Genomic DNA, 18,691 nt, shown 5'->3' on the forward strand with positions numbered 1-18,691 from the left:
TTATGTCAGAACGTCAAAATAAATTCCAGTTGGTCCAGGTAATTAAATGCAAAAGAAAGGAGAGGAGGGACGACAGTTACCGCGTCTATCTCGTTGAGGACCTTCCACTGCTCATAGGGTACACCCAGTGCCTCGGCCGTCTGGATTGTCCTCTTCATCTGGCTTGTCCAGACCTTCAGGTCCTTGATGTTCTGGTCACTGATGAACTGGGCCAGTCTCCTCCCAAACTGAAACATACCGCAAGCAAATTCAGACCCATGGGTCATTTGAGGAAAGGACATCACAGCCATGGGATCCACAGGGTCAAGCTAGTCTCAGAGCACAGTTCGGTGAAAAGCACAAACTAACCTCTTAATGACACAAACACTCACAAGTGCTATCTTGTGCTTCTTCCCCAGACTCTGAGCACAGTTCCAGCCTTAGCTGATTATATCCCCTACCCATCTTGACCCATGTGCCTAGGCTGCATGATCTCCCCACTTAGGCCTCAATAAGCCCCCTGGCTGTGGCACAACCATCATGTTCCCTGTGGAGACTTGGGTCAGTCTTGGGGTAGCAAGCCTCTCCAAGGAGAGGGTCTCAGTCAATGGCAGCTCACATGGAGGCCAAAGGTCCAGGCATTTGCCTACTGTTTGATGACTGCTTCCCTATGTGATATGAACATTCTAAACTGAATGGAAGTTGTCCACCTGGCCACAAAGAATTGTGAGAACTATGAGAGCTGGAGCCCACTGTGCATACATACACATATACACACACCCGACATGCAACTGTGCCCTCCGTCTGTTCCCCTATACACACACACACACACACACACTGACCTCTCTGCCCCGGGGGGATAGTCCTGTGTCACCGCCAATCCTGCCCTTGAGGTTGAGCTCACTCTCTCCATGCCGGCAGAGGTAGATGGAGCGGGGGGTCACATGGATGTTCATGAGGTAATATACAATGCGGCTCTGGATATGGTCAGCCACACGGTTCACCACATAGCTCTGCCCCACATCCATGATCTTGATGTAGGACAGATCCCTTTGCAGAGAGAAGTAGAGAGAGGCCTGTGAGTGTGGCAAGGGCCCCATGGAGGGCAGTCTGGCCAGCCCCAGGAACCAGACCCTAGTGCTCTGTGCACACTTCCATGTCTACAGAACCTGTATCTCGGACCATCAGGCTTGAGACCACAACACCCAGGCCCATCAGCTGGTGTGTGTGTGAGGGGATAAAGTGGGGTGAGCCGGAAACAACGTGTGTGACACACAGACAAACCCTATGAGAGGTGCTCAAGGATCATCATGCATCATGATCATGCTTCCAGAAGGTAACATCCAGAGTGGGTGGCTCAGTCAGACCACATTCCCACTTTTCCTACTGTTCGTGCATCCCCCAATGCCCTTCTCACCTACTTCTGAACTCTCAACGCACTGTCTGTAAGTTGAACCGAGAGATCGTTTTCTCCAGGATTGACCTAGGAGTAGCTGGTAGACGTTTCATCCCACCCTCTTCCTGGTTAGTGGTCCACGGGACCTTGATTTCCGGTTGTTGTTCTCACCCACCAATAAAGCAAGAGTGACATTTACTGGCAAATCCAACAGGAGCCCCTCCAGATAACCTCTCCTAACACACGGGGTCTCCAGGAGTTGGAATCAACTTGAAGGCAATGAGTTTGGGTTTTGGTTAATGCGGTCACATCACAGAACTAGGAGGAGAAATTCTGTGCTGGGGAAAACACTGAAAGCCATGCAGAGGCCCAGGCAGCAAGTGCCATGGCCTTGGTCCAGCCTGGGCTGGTTCCAGAGTCCAGCTGCAAGGGAGACTTACAGCCAGTTCAGGGATGATTCCATAAACACCTCTAAAAGCCACCCCTCCAACAATCACTTGTTTTCCTTGGTTCATATGCGTTATGTATTTTCATGTGATTATAAATGACCCAAGCACAAGTTCATATTCCAGCGTTTTCACTTAATGTCCCATTACACACACTTTCCCATGCTTCTCCACGATTAACGATTTGCAATGACTATGTAATACTGTACCAAGGGGCCACACTATTATTTACCTAACCACTGGCCTATCTATGTTGTAAAACAGGAATTAGCAAACTATGGCTCATGAGTCAAATTCAGCCTACAGTCTGTTTTTTATAACCAGGTATTTTAGAACACAGTCATGCCCATTTATTTACATAATCTCTGTTTCAGACTAAACTGTCAGAGTTGAGTACTTGCAACCAAGACCCTATATACCTTAAATATTTACTATCTGACCCTCCATAGAAAAAGTCTGCCCATCCCTGCTGTAAGACCCTCAGCTGAAAGTTCCTTCTAGGCCTAAAGAACATCTCCAAGCTCATTCTTGCTTGATCCTTCATCCCGGAGAGAAGCAGATGAAACTAACAAGCACAGACCACTGCCAGCTGTCCACAGGCAAGATCTGGGACCCCCATTGCCAAAAAGCAGGCTACACATTTAAAGAAGAGCATGGAATGTTTGCAAATGCCTTGCAGGCAGACCCTAGTGTAGAACCAGGGCTTGATTTTATGATGAAAAAGTAGAAAATCCTGACTCGTAGAGTTCCAGATGAGGCAGCCAGGGTTCTGCAAGTCACTGCTGGCCCATAGTCTCTGCTCCAAGGAAAGCAACAAAAAAGGACAGACTGTTTCCATCTTTTGTAGTGCTCCCAACCCCACCGCCAGCTGCCACCACTATCTGTGTCAAGGTAGGTGCTAACACCTCACTGTGGACTTTCAGGGCTACAGGGGCTCTGACTTGATCAGGCCTGGGGATGCCACAGAGAGCAAGGCAGGCTTCGGAAGCCAAAGAAGGCAGCCAAGTGGGAGTCCTACTCCCACCTCCCAGGTGCCCATCCCAGCTGCAGAACATTGTGTTCCCCTCACTTACCTGTCCAAGTCCTCATCCAATGACTCGTATGAATTTTCATAGCATTCTATGCGCCTCATAAAATCCTCTGTGGCTTCGTCACTGTCACGGTTGACATAGTCAGGGCTGCCCAGTTTCACTTGCTGCCAGAGCCAGACACAAAGCAAGGACATTAGGGTTGGAGGCCAGGCAGGACCAGAGACCACAGAGAACACCAGGAGGTGGGAGGTGTAGTGGTTGGACAGAAGGCTACGCCAGGCTGGAGGCCTAAGCCAGGTGGGGTCTGCTGATCAGTCAGGGGCTGAAGGCTGGTTAATCTAGTGGTTATGCTGGGACCTTGGAGCCCAAGGGAAATAAAGCCCCAGGGGGGCTGGTCCCATTTGGAAGAGTCTAGCAGCTCCCTAGTCCAAGTTCTCCTACTAATATCTGGAGTACCCTGAGATTGGAGCCCTCATATTTATGGTACAGGAGGAGGTGAGGCTGAAAAGGCAAAGGGCCTGGAAGTCCCTCCCAACCCTCAACTGTCTCCTCAAACCCAGATGTGTTCCTGGATAAATTGGGGGTAGAAGGGGTAGAGACTGTGGCATGCTCCAGTCTCTCTCTCAGAATATAAATACTGCTCCCACCACAAAGCTGAAGCTCCTTTCCCATTGCCCAGGAATTACTTGGGGGTGGAGAGCAAAGAGGATACCCGTACACAACATCACCCTCAACACAGTGGTTCTCAGAAACAACCAGACTCACCTGGCCTAGCATTTGAAGCTATACTACCTCCCTACCCCCAAGGCTCAAGGTAGCCAAACAAAGGGCAGCCAAGTCCCTAGGGGGACCTCACTGTCAAATGCCAACTGCAGTTTGATGACTGCCCCCAACAAGATCAGATACTCCACTCACCACAATGTTGGCAGCTATGACCTCAGGATCCACACAGATGGACTCGACAAAAAAGGTCTGTCCGTCCAGAGGCACCAGGATGGGCAGGAGGGAAGGAAGCACAGACACATTTAGGGCTCTGGATCTGGCTTCCCAGCACTCCCCATCCCACTGAGAGCCATGCTAACCAACAGCCCAGGCCCATGCAGGCCCTTCTTCTAGGGGCGCCAGGTTGGGGAGCATGGAGCTAAAAAGCAGGTGTCATCCTATCTAGGACCCTCCCCTCAAGACCCTGGCCCCCTCCAAAAAAAAAAAAAAACCACCACAGGCAGAGAGAGCAGAGCAGCCTTTCTCATCTCAAACTACACACAGGAACCATGCCAACCAAATGCCCTGCTCCCACTGGGAACCTGTGGAAGGAGCCCCAGAGGGCTCAATGGGGCATCCACAGCCCAAACAAGGTGGAAAACTAGGGAGGCCTCACCTTGTAGCCATTCTGTTCCCCAAAATTAAAGATGGTCTCTCTCCGTTCACGAGTGGTATTTGTTGCATCAAAAACCTAGGACCAAACTGGGGTTAACTCAGCCTCTGCCCGTAGCAAGGGGGGAGGTCACCAGAGGGCTGAGCACAGGTGTCTCTGGGGACTGGCTGTCCAGCCAAGACCAGCTGCTGCCTGGGCCACATCCACCTGGTCAGCCACCTTCATATCTGCAAGAGCTGGGCTTGAGAATGAGAACAACGCCCCAGGGAAGCTGGAAGGAGTGGATGCCCGAGCTCCTGGGGGGAGCACACCCTTGGCACAGAAGAATGCATTCAGCACTGCGCTGCACACAGCAGGGACTCAGCTTGGGTTTGACCATCAGGACTTCCAGTTAAACCAGTGAAATGTAGTGAACTGAATCCACATTTAGTTCTGCCCCATTTTGAGACTCCAGTAAAGTGGGAAGAGAGACCATATAAATTTCATAAGGATGAAACAAACAGGAGAGGAGAGGGCAGTAGATGGGAGATGTCAATGGAATTTTGCAAGATGAACACATGTTGACTGACTCAGAGAGATGGGGAAAACCATAATGCAGAATGAGGAGAAGCCAACTAGAACACATCCACTTGTGCAGAGCCAGGAAACCCGGGAACAGAGGCACAGGCACCAGGGGGAGACAAGGATGCAGAGGAAATGGGAAGACTGGCTGGATGACCAACAAAGAGCAGCAGGAACCCTGGGCCCTTCCTTGCCCCATCCAGCCAGGCACTGACCTACCTGGAGCCCCTACAGTGCAGTGAGCCCACCCACCAGCATGACCTAGCAGCTCTTAGAGCATCACTTTTAAGAAAGGGCATCCAGCCAAGGTTCACTGGACACTCAAAAAAAAAAAAAACTTCTATGATCAACATGGTGGCACTGAGGAAGAGGAAGATAGAGAGAGGTACACAGAAGTACAGACAACAAAGATGAACCCTTTTGCACATACAGTACTGCATTGTCAGTGAAGGCAAACGTGGATATATGGGTGGATAGATGGGTTGACAGGCTGAACTATTAGGTATGTCTATGCAGGGGGGAACGTGCGCCAAACCATGTATAGGGTTGGCAGACAATGTTTCTACAAGTATATTGGTATGTTCTGCTGAATTCCCAAGTATACAGTAGAGCTGACAAAGAACAAGGTTGCAGTCACTTCTTGGGCACAGCCAGCTACCCAGAGAGAGCGAGTAGTTGGACCTGTGGGCTCAGGACCATAGTCACAGGAGACATCAAGCTCAATTGGCATAATATACTCACAATACATTGTTCCACATCCTACTTTGGCAAGTAGCAACTGGGATCTTAAAACCTTGCCAACAGCCTTCTATATGTAACAATGCGTCTCTCCTTGTGCAGAGCAAACAATGAAGAAAACCAAAGACACATGGAAACAATTAGTCCAAGGGACTGGTACACATGCAATCCCCAGCCTACAGGACTATCACATCAGAAGAACTAGATGGTGCCCAGCTACCACTGTCAACCACTTGGAGAGGGATCTATGTAGGAGATCCTGGATAGAGTAGCAGAACAGTGTGGAACAAAACTAAAAATCATGAGAAAAAAAAAAGAGGGGGGTACCAGATTTGCTGGTCTGATAGAGCCTGATAGAACCACTGAGACTATGGCCCCTAGTTGCCCTTCAGGTCTGGAATTGAACCTACTCCTATGGCTTCCAGCCAAACAAAAGACAGGCATTATGAGGTGCACATTTACATTAGGTAGAAACACTCCTTGGAGAGAACAATCATGGGAGAATAGAAGGGCCGTGTATGAACAGGGAGACAGCTCAGGGGGCAGGAGTGCATGGAGAGAAGGACACAAGCAAGAGTTATCTATGGGGAGGAAGTGGAAGGGGAGCTGTTGCATTGGGATAAATTGTAGTCAATGTCATGAGACAAAGTATATGTGAGATACTGTATGGAAAGTAAATTTGCTCTGTCAACTTTCACCCAAATCACAATTAAAAAAAAAAAAAAAAAAAAACTTCTAACGTGAAAAACTGGCATGAACTCAATCAAACAGAAAGAAAAAGGAATTTGGGAAAAATGTAGACAGGACATGGAACAGAAGAAAATGTCAAAAAAAAAAAAAAAACTTACAATTAATATCTCGAGAGAAATACAAAAGGATATAGTAACCCTGAAATAAGAGTTCTAAAACTCAGAGAATAAGAAACAAACTTTTGGAAATTAAAAATGTGATCACAGAAAGTTTTTTTTAATTTAACCAAGTACTTGCAAGAGAATGTTGAGGAAATATCCTTGAAAGTAGAATTTTTTAAAAAGATAAAAGAGATAGAAAATAATAAAGAAAAAAAAAGATACAATTAGGGATCAAGCCTACTATGCAACCATCAAGAGTTCTAAAAAAGCAGCTCAGAAAATGGGGAATTAATTACACAAAAAGGAAGGGACTTTATCAAAGAATAATACGTGATAATTTCCCTGTTCTAGAGGACAAGAGTTCCCCCATGGAAAGAGCCCACCCAGGACTCAGCATGGGTCACCTTGAAGAGCCTGCAAGCCTCCCCAGAAACGGGGCAGGAGAAGGAGAAGGTCTCCCCGTACAAGGAAGCTTTTAGGAAGAAGACCAGTAAAACAGAATGACATCAGACTTCTCCACAACCACCATGCTAGTGCCAAAATACAATAGCAATGCTATGAACATTTTGAAGATGCACTTCCAACTATCAAATGTGAGAATTAAAAAAAAAAAAAGACATGTCCTGATACCCAAGGTCTCACACAATTTATCTCCCAGTACCTTTCTCAGAAAGCTGCTAGAGAATGTGTTCTACCAAAACAAGTCAGTTAAGCAAGGAAGAGGAAGATATGGGATTAGGAGCAGGACATTCAACCCAGGAGAGAAGACAATACCCAGGCTGATGGCTATACCACAGACCTAGAGGGCAACAAACCCAGACCACAGCTGGGGGCCTAACTGCTCCAGAAGACACAACTCCAAGAGCAAAAAGGAAAGGAAAGAACAATTCCTGTGTTTGACTGTATAGGGTTAGAGTAGGGCCCCTGCCTCCAGACACCCCTTCCACAGCTTTGTCCCACTCTTCCAGATGACTGGAAGGGTTGACACAGGTGGAATTTCCTTACTTAGGAGTCAACTGGTTCCTAGGACAGCCAGTAAATGCTGGGCAGGGTTCTCCTAACACTAGGAGAAATCACATTTGCCAAAGACTTCAGTAACTCAATACTCCTGATTGCTAGGGTAGCCAACAATGTGAGTACTCAGAGGGAATTCTGCAGGGTCAAATGCAACCACAAGCCCAGAGGAACATTCCTGGCCCAGACCCAGCCTCTGGCTTCTTTCTACATAACTGCCGTGGACTTCTGCCCAAGGGCTGGCACCTGGGGCATCCAGGGGCACAAACACTCTGCCTTGCCCTCCAGATGTTTGATAAGCAAAGGGGTAGACATGTGTGGGCTGTATGGGTCAGTCCCAGATGTCACTAGGGTGTCACACTCACCGCCACATGTCCCCCCTCCTCACTAAGGAACCGGCGGACGTCACAGAGAGCTGCAAGGGCACACTGCCTTCAGGAGAGAAAACACAGGGTCAGCCCAGCATCCGACCCTGGATGTAGGAAGTCAGAAGGTCAGGGATACATTTTACCCCAAACAGGAAAGAGGGCAGCTCCTGGGTCTGCTTCTCTCTTTTCTCTTGACTACCACCTAGAAACCTGAATGGTAAACAGTTCCCTATACTGATATAAAACTCTCCCTAAATAAAAGAGTGGTTCAACATGTCTAGACAGTGTGTACAAACAACATTGTTTATGCTGATTTCCTTCTGGGAGTCTGGAATTTTGGTACATGCTAGGCAGAAGATTCCTACATGATCAGTCCCAAATAAAAATCTTGGGTACTGAACTTCTAATGAGCTTCCCTTGTTGTTGTTGTTGTTGTTATGTGCCGTCGAGTCGGCCCCGACTCATAGCGACCCCTCCTTGGGTTTCCGAGGCAGTATCACTACGGAAGTAGGATTGCCCAACCTTCCTTCCGAGGAGTGGCTGGTGGGTTTGAACCGCCAGCCGTCTGGTTAGCAGGCAAGTGTCTTAGCCACTATGCTACCAGAGCTCCCAATGAGCTTCCCTAGTAGACAACATTTCACATGTGTTGTCAAAATTCCATGTTGAAGGAATTAGGTCCTATGTGACTCTATGGGGAGAGAATTCTTGGACACTTGATGCTTGGTTTTCTCTGGACTTCTTCATCCCATCATCCTTTTCCCTTTGCTGATTTTGCTGTTTCTTAGCAATGAGTCTCACTTTATGCTAAGTCCTTTGAGTCTTCCTATCAAATCACTGAACCTCAAGGTGATCTTGGGGACCCCAACACAACATGTATGACCATGCTCCAGTGTATATGTGTGCATACAAGGTGAGTACATGTGCCCATGTGTGCACATATGGGGTATGTGAGTACATTTGCCCTTGTGTAGAGGGTTTAATTCCAAGTGACTGCAAGCGTACAGTGCACAAAGACTGTGCACAAAGACTGCACATCAACTGTGTTTATGCATGCACCTCTGTGTGGAGTGTGACTGTGCACATGGGGTGTGTGAACATGTGTACATGCACCCATGTGTGCAAATCCAATGTGTGTGTACACCCATGCATGTGCATATGAGATATACCAGTGTGTGAACATGCCCTCATATGTGATATGGGACTGTATGGACAAGTATGTCTATGTCTGATGGTAGATTGGACTCATGCCTTTGCATGGACAAACATGATTTCTAGATTTTCCACTGTGTCCAGTATCAGGGGCTGACCGCAACACAGTGTGAGTAACAGGACCTCTAGGAGATGCAGTCAGTTCTTTTTACTCAGTTTCCCATTTTTAAAAATTCCGATCCTCTTATTTTGCCAATTTCTTACTGGAAATTTGGGGCTGGTTTATGAGAAATGGCCCTGTAACCCAGTGGCCAGACTCTGGCTCTGGATGTAGGCAGTAGGGTTTCTAGAAACAGAGAATGTACCCATAGAGGGCCAAGTCCCCAGCTTCAACTGCTGAGTCCTCCACAACAGCTGGATGACCCTGGCCCAGCTTCCCAACTGCTCTGGGAGCCTGGGTTTCCCCATCTGAATCAATCTCAGTATTTCTACCTTCAAGGGGTAGCCTGGGCAGAACAGTTGGCAGACCCTGGGAACACCAGTTCACTTACTCTTCCCATAAACAATTTAGATTCAGACAGGTCTGAGTTCAGATTCAAACCCTGAGTGACCTAAATAATCCCATCACTCTATGACCTCAGTGTCAGCATCTGAGAAAACAGACACCACCACCTGCCACAGGGGCTGTAGGGAAGATTAAATGAGCTCATGGAGCAAGGCCATAACCTGGGGTTGTTTTAGAATTTTCATTTGACCTATTAATTAGGTAATACTGCAAATGATGAATGGAAGAGTTCTTAGTGACAGATGGGCCTGGATTCAAGCCTGTGGTCTAGAAAGTAACTCATTGTCATCTGGAAAGCTTCTTGGCTTCTCAGGGCCACAGTTTCCTCATCTATAATATAAGGGCAGGGGAAGGTACCAGCAATTGTCATATACTCAGCACACTGTACGAGGGAACTATCAGTCCCCTCCTTTTGTCTGGCTCAGTATCGCTAGATAGTCTGGTCTCAAGTTAAACCTACAACTTGGCCACAGAGGCCTGAATGTCAATCTCCCCTTCTTGATGTAGCAGCCTGGTCCAGCCTCACTGACTCAAGAGCAAAAGTCATTTGAGGGGCCAAGTCCCACAGCAGGGAGTGCCTTCCCCCTGGTGGCCAGAGGGGGAACAAGCAACCTAGTGTCCAGACTTGGCAGTAGCCTGCTGGCCTCTGGCCTGGTGCACCCTGGGCTGGCAAGGCAAGGAGTTACTTGATCCCCCACCTGACACTTGCCAAGAAGAAAATAGCTCCTAGCTCCTCAGATACAAGCCAGTGCTCAGTTCCTCTGACGAAAGTCTAAGTCAGGGTTTATCATATGCAAATTTCCTTGTTAGGAAAGGGAGCATAAATGTGAACCACTCACCCAGCAGCATTCAGGCCACTTCAAAGCCAAGCCAAGGCCTACCCCACACATACCAAGAACAGGCCAAGTACATGGCAAGCACACCCCAAACACACAAACCCAACTCAAAACCCAAACCCCTGCCATCAAGTCAATTCCAACCCTTAGTGACCCTGTAGGGCAGGGTAGAACTGTACCCTAGGTTTTCCAAGGCTAGACAGAAATCTTTATGGAAGTAGACTGCCACATTTTTTTCCCATGGAGCAGCTGACAGATTTGAACCAATCACCTTTCAGTTAGCAGCCAAGCACTTAACCAAACACACAAGAGGTTAAGCCTGGGGCAGAGGAGGAAGGGCCCCCAGATCCTGGCCTAATCCTTCTGGTTTTGTGAGAAGGTGCAAGGGGGTGACCCTATGCCCCACCAGTGTCCAGTCCCCATGGAGTGAGAAGTGGTCTTCACACAGCCAGCCCCTGACCTGCCCTAGCTAATTTGGGCTTTTGCCCAGGCCTCTCATCTCCCTGAAGCTCTGTTCTCCCCTCCCTAGGATGTCATTCCCTACAGCTCAGTGGCAGGTCAGGGTCTCAGGCCAGGTCAAACAGCCATGTTCCCTTCATACTCAGCCCCATGATATCCCCAACCCCACAGCCCAAGAGGTCAAGAGACCAGTCCTGCCACACAGCCATCAGGGCAAGAAGTCAGGGCTCCAGAGTAACCTGGTCATTCATGAACACTTTAGCTCTAGGGCTCTAGGGGTCTCAGTAAACAGCAGTAGTTTGTTAGCCTTCTTGACAGCCCCCTTCCCCCGACACACACACACACACACACTTACTTCCTGATTCTGAGGCCTTCTTCATTGTCTGGGAGGAAAAACTCAAAAGATTTGTATGTCTTGACCATGTTTCGACGATACTGGCCAACATTGAATTCTGAGGAATAAAAGAGGATCAGCTTTTCAGTCATAGAAATCCTTGTCAACTCTGACCTGCCTTCCCAACCCCAGGCCCTGCTCACACTCTCGTCTTCTCTCTTCTCCTCCCCTAGAAAACCCCAACAGGCCCTTGGACAGCTGGGCCAAGCCTCACCACGTGTGGGCACGCCAATCCAGTTCAGGTAGCGAGTCAGCTTCTTGGAGATGTAGGTCTTGCCCCGGGCAGGCAGGCCTACCATGACAATGAGCGTTGGGCAGTTGGTCATGCAAACTGAAAGGAAAAGGAGCACATGGAATCAGACAAGGGCCAGGACCCCTTCCAGTGAGCACTCGTCTCTGTCCATGGTCCTCAGCCTCAAGGCCCAGGCCTGGGCATCAGACATACCTTCCTGGCCTCCTCACATGAGACAGCTCTCTGAGGATGCCCAGGCCCTGGGTACAAGCCACCACTGGCATGCTTTCCTTCCCCAGGCTTCTCTGGTCTCTGGCAGATACACTGGGATCTCCTCAGCCTATGTAATCTTGATGTGCACCACCAGATATAAAGCTGGACATACTATTGTTGCTGTTAGGTGCCATCGAGTTGTTTCTGACTCATAGCGACCCCATGCACAGCAGAACGAAAAACTGCCCAATCCCGCACCAGCTCCATGATTCCTGCTATACTAGAGCCCATCATCGCAGCCACCATGTCAATCCTTCTTGTTGAAGGCCTTCCCCACTTTCGTTGACCTTCCACTTTACCAAGCATGACATCCTTCTCCACAGAATGGTCCCTTCCGACAATGTGACCAAAGTAGGTGAGATGAAGTCTCGCCATTCTCACTTCCAAGGAGCATTTTGGCTGCACTTCCTCCAGGACAGATCTGTAAGGTCTTTTAGTAGTTCATGGTACTTTCAGCATTCTTCCCCAGCACCACAATCAAAACAATCAACTCTTCTTCAGCCTTCCTTATTCATTGTCCAGCTCTCACATGTATATGAGGTGATTGGAAATATCATGACTTGTGACCTACTATATCCCTGGCTAAACATTCCTGGGGAGTTCCCCAACGCATACAGGACAAAAGCCTTGTCATCCAAGAATCCAAATTTGAACCTCACAAGTACTTACAATAATTACTCAATGTTCCTTGCACAAAGGATCCACTGTCCACTGTTTCCCTCCCTGCAGTGAACTTCTTTTCATCCTACAAAGCTAAGCTCAGAAACTGCTTCCTCCATGAGTCCCTTCTCCAAGGCACCTCCATGCCTATCTAGTGCACCCACCCCCTCAATTCCAGTCATCTCATCCATTCATCTGCTCCCCCTGGACTGATCCCATAAGAAGCAGCAGCCCTGCAGTGTCTGAGCCATTCAACTCAGGGTCCTGACACAGAGTTGGGTGCTCAGGAATTATGGGCAGGAGGGGGGAAAGAGGCAACTAGAAGCTCACTAGGGTAAGGGTCACACCAATGTCCATAGGGTGGTCATTATGGCAGACCACCACCACTATCACATCTGCCACCAGGTCAGTGTGCCAATCAGAGAAGCTGTCAAGGCTGGAGGAGTGGATGGGTGTGACCACAGCCCCTCTACCTCCTACCCGTCAGGACAAACACCCAGGCAGCAGAACTGCCAGCCTCATGTGACCAAGCTTTCAATGTGACCTCATCTCAGAAGTCTCAGGGAGCCTTAGGGCCTAGGTCAGGTAAAACTACAGCAGACAGACAGACGGACAGATGCAATAACTGTCACTACTCCCCTCCATCATCCACCTAGTTCTGTACATGCATTCACCTGGTAGTCTGCTGGGTCCCACCCTCAACCTGGCTCTCTCACTGTGGGGAACAAGCTCCAGGGGCGGCCCTGCCTGTACGTCAGGCATCAGACAGACCTGGGTTCCAATCTTGGCTCTGACACTTACTGGCAACTCTCAGCCTTAGTGTCCTTGCTTATAAAATGGGATGACAATCCCTCAGTGAGATCTAGCACCATCTCTGTGTAAAAGCCTGAGCACGTCAGGGAGGCTGTACCCTCTGCCCAACCTGGCAGTACGCCTACCTGAGGAAGCAGTGGCACCTCAGCAGTGACTGACCTTGGGACCTGGGGTGTGGAGGAACCTGTCTGTCCCCAGGCAGGCCTTGTGGAAAAGTAAAGGGCCTTGCTAGCCAGCCAGGGATCCATAACTCCCAAAGCACAGTTTTTTGGGCAGATGTAACCCAAACTTTGAGCCCCAGAGGAGGAGAGAGGGGTCCAACAGAATACAGAACACAGACTGGCAGTGAGCAAGAGAGAGGAACCTTGCAGGAAACCTCAGTATTAGCTAAAGAGAGAAAAACAAGTTAGGCAAGGCCCGACGTTCCGAGAGCCAGCAGGCAGCTGGGACCTGTGCAGCTTGCACAATTCCCAGCTGGCTGGCCAGGGCTTTCAGCAACAGAAGGGCAGTGCATAAGCCCCTCATGTGGGGGCTCACTCACCCTGTTCCCCATCACGAGATCACCCTCACCCACGGCTCACTCAGCAGCATATCCGTGGTCCTCAGAATTAGGGTCTTGTACCCTTTCTTCACATCTTCTGTCTTCCCAGAGATGGCCCCCTAGCTTCCGTCCACAGTGACTGGTAATAGCGTGTCCCTTCCCCCACCCCCACCCAAACACACAGCCCAAGGTGGGAAGGGCTGCAAATCTGGCTAGATGCAAAACAAGGGCAATAAATGATCCTTTACCTCTGTTCCTTGAGATAAGTTCCCAAGGAAATCATCCACGGAGAAAAACCAAAGTTCAAGTATGTTCACAACAGCTCTGCTTACCAGGGTAAAACACTGGGAAAAATCCCAGCAGTGGAGAAATTGCAGGCACACAAGGAGGGAACGTGCAGAGAACGTGGCCCAAGCAAGCTGGGGAAGGGAAGGCCGATGGAAGTATAGCTCTGAGACTGCCAGGACCTGGCATTGAGCAAACAGGGCAGCAGAACATCACTTTCAACACAAAGCATATGCAGAAGGAAATACGAAGACATGTCAACCCAGCTGCCCTCGCTTGTTCTTTTTCCTGTGTATCTGTTCAAGGCCAGAGGAATCCTAGGAGCCAAGAGGCCTAAGACATGGCTGGCATTGGACAGAGCCTACTTCCTGGGAGCACCACAGAAGGAGCAAGCAACAAGTCCTTGGAGTGGGTTCCAGAACCAAGTCCTGAGCTGCGTCTGCTCCTACCTCTGTGGGCAGGGGAAGGAAGACCTCTCTAAAATGAAGAAAGTTGCCATGACAGTCCCTGTCAGAAGGGACAGAAAGTTGTCTCTCCTGTTCCCCTGTGTACATGCCAATCATATCCCCACCCAGGAAGAATCTCACCACCTTTTGGTTGAGAAAAGCCACCAAACACTTTCTCTTCTTCCATGCTCTGTCTCCTCTTCATCCTCTATCCTACCTGTCTCCAGAGCTCCTCCCAGTCTGAGCTGAAGGGCCAATGATGGAGAAGGTGGCAGCTTGCTGACCCTGAGGTGTGGCACTGGAATTCATCAAGTGGGGGGAAATTGCTAATGGAGAGTGGGGGGTGGAAGATGCCCAGGACATTCCTCTGTCAACCAGTTCCTAGTGCCCTGAGGTGCAAGGGTCTAGCCTTCAACTCAAGCCAAATTCCCAAACTCACCAGTCCTGGGCCCTGCTTTTTCCTCCCCACAAGGCTTTGTGATCAATTCAACTTCTATCCACCTCACTCTCCCTCACATACACACACACACCCTCAGAGTCTTTATCTGTCTTTATGGTTCTCAAACCCAGTCACAAGCCTATCTGTGCTGCACCAATGCAGGATTGGGAGCTGGCGGTACTGTGAGGGAGGGTTCACGTTCATTTACTGCTTACTCACTCCTTGTTGTGAAGTCTGGGGACCCTAGCCTAGGGCCCAAACCCCACACAACCTGCAGGTCTTGTCCTTGGTATCTGGGGTGCCTCCTCCTTCTCCAGGAAGCCCTCCTTAGGCCTCCTCCGCAGCCCAGGTGATCCCCTCATTAGAGCCTGCACTGTAGTCTCCCGGTCACTGTCAGTCCACCTGTCTTCCCAACTAGACTATGAGCTCTCCGAAGGCATGAAGCCAGGATGGAAGCTGCATAGCCAGAACCAAGCCAAGGCAGACAATGCTCAGAAAACCTGCAGCCAAGAATGGCCCTTCAGCACAGCCAGAGAGAAATCATTCATGAAGGTGACAGAATACATGTAAGATGAGTTGGGGAAATGGGAGAAGCCAACCAGACGGCTGGCGGTTCAAACCCACCAGCCACTCCTCGGAAGGAAGGTTGGGCAATCCTACTTCCGTAGTGATACTGCCTCGGAAACCCAAGGAGGGGTCGCTATGAGTCAGGGCTGACTCGATGGCACATAACAACAACAACAACAACCTCTGAAGGGGTGTTCTAAAGTCAGAAAAGGCATTCTAAGCCCCATTTTAGATGCCTCTCATTTGAGATCTGCGATGGCCAAGGACTCCCAAATGCAAGGAGGCCCTAGCAGTCCCAGGAGCCACCGTCACAACACTGGTCACAGCCCCAGCTGTGCCTCTGCAACTTCCCAGTCAGAAACTCAGATTGGCGCTTACATCATCAATGAATGCAATAGGAGAAATGAGTGACGCTGAAACCAATGCAATGTGGGAGATAATTTTTCAGCACACTGGGTTCAACTGTTGAAAATATCATAAAGTGAGCCCAGGGTATTAAGGCATGTGGGAATGCAGGGACGGTCACACACCTTCTGGAGTGGAGAACACCAGGCCTAGATGTGAGGTTGAATATGGCCAAAACAGCAGAGCAGATTGAATGGGGCTCGTGTAGAAGCTCCCCGGCTTCCTGACTCCCAGGCTAGTGCTCTTCCAAGCCTCCTGGTTCCAAAAGTCCCAAAGCTCTTGTCCTCATCAAGAAGCCCCAGAACACGTGGCCACTGGTCCCATGCAGGCATGGAAGTATGAGAGGCTTTCAGGGGCTATAGGCCACAGCCAGACGCAGCATCAAGTTACCCATGCTGGGCTAGCGCACAGCCCCACCCACTCCAACACCCTGAGACCTTCCAACCTCTTCTTGGGGAGAGTCATATTTTAATCCCATATGTGGAGCTTGGAGAAACACAAGTTCCTGCCAGGCAGAGCTCTGTCCGTGGCCCTCAGGACTGTAAGATCTGAGCAGGTCCCCTCCCCATGGGGTCTCAGCTCCCTTCCCAAAAAAAGAGAGCTCATCCGAAGCTGACAGGTTAATCCCTGACTGTGGTAGCAAAAAGCAAAGAGAGGTGGTGGTGACAAAATTACCTGCTACCTCTTATCAAGCACCTGCTCGATTCAGATTCAGCAGCGTCATGGAAAAGGACTGATGACAGTTACCATCCCCCAGATGAGGAACCCAAGGCCCAGAGGGCCAGTTCCTGGCCCAAAGTCACAAAGCTGAGCCAGGACATGGCTCAGGTGTTCCTGCCTCCAAAGGCTAGGTTCTCACTTTTTCTTCTTTATGTAGTTCCAGCACCATCCTCCTAGTTAGGACAACACCACCCTAACAGACTGGCTAGCAGCACAAGAGAGGGGGACCTTTTGGTCTCCACACCTTCAGAGAAGTGTCAAAGGAGTCCTGTGGCTACAGCTCCTCAGGACTCAGAGCATAGGCAGTGGTCACAGCCTCAGCCCCCAACCAAGACCTACCTCGTCCCACAGGGAGCACATCATGGTCAAAGCCATGGCCCCAGGGAGAGAACTCTCCTCTCCCTTATCATGTCCAAGCAGAGACCAGGAGTGCAAGGACTCCCTGGCACATCACACAATTTCCAAATTCCCATTTCCATATTGTGCTGTGAGTTGAACTAGATGTTCTCTGAGGTCCTTGCCAACTTGCAAGTTCACTACAATGTTGCAGATACTCCTAGCACAAAGATTTCTTTTCCCTGGTAATAAAAATGCTGCAGGCTTATTTTAAGAATAAGCAGAAAGTCAAGGAAGGAAAGTAAACACCTAAAAGTCCAAGAGAAATAAGCCCCTTAACAATGACACAAATCTCCTCCAAGTTTCATCCTTCAGTTTTGCTATACACACAACCTCGTGTGGATACTTACACATCCATGGACACAAAGACATGGCATAGTGTTCTTCCTGTTTCTATCCCGAGCACAGCTACACCTCCTAAAACCCAGGAGTGAGTGCAGAAGACCAAGGGGTGCCCTTGCCCCCACTGAAGCACTAGCTCACCTTCCGGCCTTCTAAAGGTCTGTGCTCAGAGAGGCCAAGAGACTGACCTAGGACCACACAGCTCAGACCCGGGCAACGAGCTCTACCCTAATGAGAGGGAAGGACCAGGCTGTGACCACAGTAAGTCCTGGTCCTCGCTTGGCCAGCAGCGGTGGGGACAGGGTAGGATGTGGACGGGTGGAAGCACCCCCCAAGGTGATGGTGACCAGACTAGCCCTGCTGAGCCGAAATGTCACCACACACCTGTTCCCGCTCCTCTCCTTTGTCACACCTGTGCCTGGTCCTCCACCATTACGGCTGCCCACCTGTCCATGGCCCTCTCTCCACGCGAGACCCCTGCCCAGGCCAACCTACCCACCCCTCCCCTGCATCTCCTTCCTCCCTCTCCGAAGACCCCGCCTCACCACCCCGTTGGCAGGCATGCAGGGCAGGCCGCCCATTGCTATATGGCATCCAGATCTTCTTCAGGGGGTTTTGGGTCAGCTCTCTTGGAGACGCCATCCCGGTGCCGGGCTGAGCCGGACTGCGCGGTTTCCAACCCAGCTGCTGGGCCGCCGAGGCCCCGCCCCCCGATCCCCGCCCCCCGAGCCCCGCCCCTCCTCAAGCCTCGACAACGCATGACCCCAGCAGACCCCGCCCTAGAAAGAGTAGGCTCCACCCCAACTGAAGAGAGCTGGTTATAGACTACGCATGCCCAACTCGCCTAGGGGCCCGTGAAGGACCCAGCAGGTCCAGACCCTTACATCAGGATCAAGAACGCGCTCGTCCAAGTCCTTAAGTGCTCAAGACTGCAGGCCCCGCCCTGAGCGAACAAACCCAGCACATCCAACCGGACTGAGCTGATTTGTATATGCCTCACCCAAGGGACCTAGGAGCTGCAGCTCCGCCCCAAGGCACTGCTCTACTTGCTACGCAAGGCCTCAGGGACACCCAGGAAGGAGGGGTTTGAGTGCAGTGGGGCGGGGCCTGGGTGATCTGCAGGGCCGGATTGGTCAGGACCGATCCTGGTAGTCAACGTCGCTGCGTCTTACCGGCCTGGCACTAATGCTACCTTGTCCGGTCCGCGCCCCACGCCCCTCCCCCGCCCAAAGAAGCGGCCTGATGGAACACGCTGGGAAGCTCCTTTATCTCAAGAATAGGGATACAGGACGAATGTCAGAACTGATCAAGGTTTTCGTCTTTGCTCCTGCTGAGAATTTCCTGCTAAATCCCAGGCCAACCGGAGCAAGTAAGGGAGACCTTGTAACCTTCTGTATACACACAAAGTCC

At 50.2% G+C, this 18,691-nt stretch overlaps 1 protein-coding gene across 1 annotated transcript in view; it reads right to left on the reverse strand.

The window, feature by feature from the left end:
* The window catches only part of PFKFB4 (6-phosphofructo-2-kinase/fructose-2,6-biphosphatase 4), a 35,435-nt gene extending 17,512 nt beyond the window's left edge, over positions 1-17,923 (reverse strand). The window contains exons 1-9 of the mRNA XM_007955292.2: positions 17,827-17,923; positions 11,377-11,493; positions 11,124-11,220; positions 7,757-7,823; positions 4,231-4,305; positions 3,768-3,824; positions 2,895-3,016; positions 822-1,029; positions 81-227 (exon numbers count right to left, since the gene is read on the reverse strand). Of these exons, the coding sequence (XP_007953483.1) occupies positions 81-227; positions 822-1,029; positions 2,895-3,016; positions 3,768-3,824; positions 4,231-4,305; positions 7,757-7,823; positions 11,124-11,220; positions 11,377-11,493; positions 17,827-17,923 (987 nt within the window). The remainder of the gene's footprint in view (positions 1-80; positions 228-821; positions 1,030-2,894; positions 3,017-3,767; positions 3,825-4,230; positions 4,306-7,756; positions 7,824-11,123; positions 11,221-11,376; positions 11,494-17,826) is intronic.
* Positions 17,924-18,691: the final 768 nt, after the last annotated feature.

Source organism: Orycteropus afer, unplaced genomic scaffold (assembly GCF_000298275.1).
Source record: "Orycteropus afer afer isolate SDZICR_OR568_19922 unplaced genomic scaffold, OryAfe1.0 scaffold00498, whole genome shotgun sequence".
Taxonomy (NCBI): Eukaryota; Metazoa; Chordata; class Mammalia; order Tubulidentata; family Orycteropodidae; genus Orycteropus; species Orycteropus afer.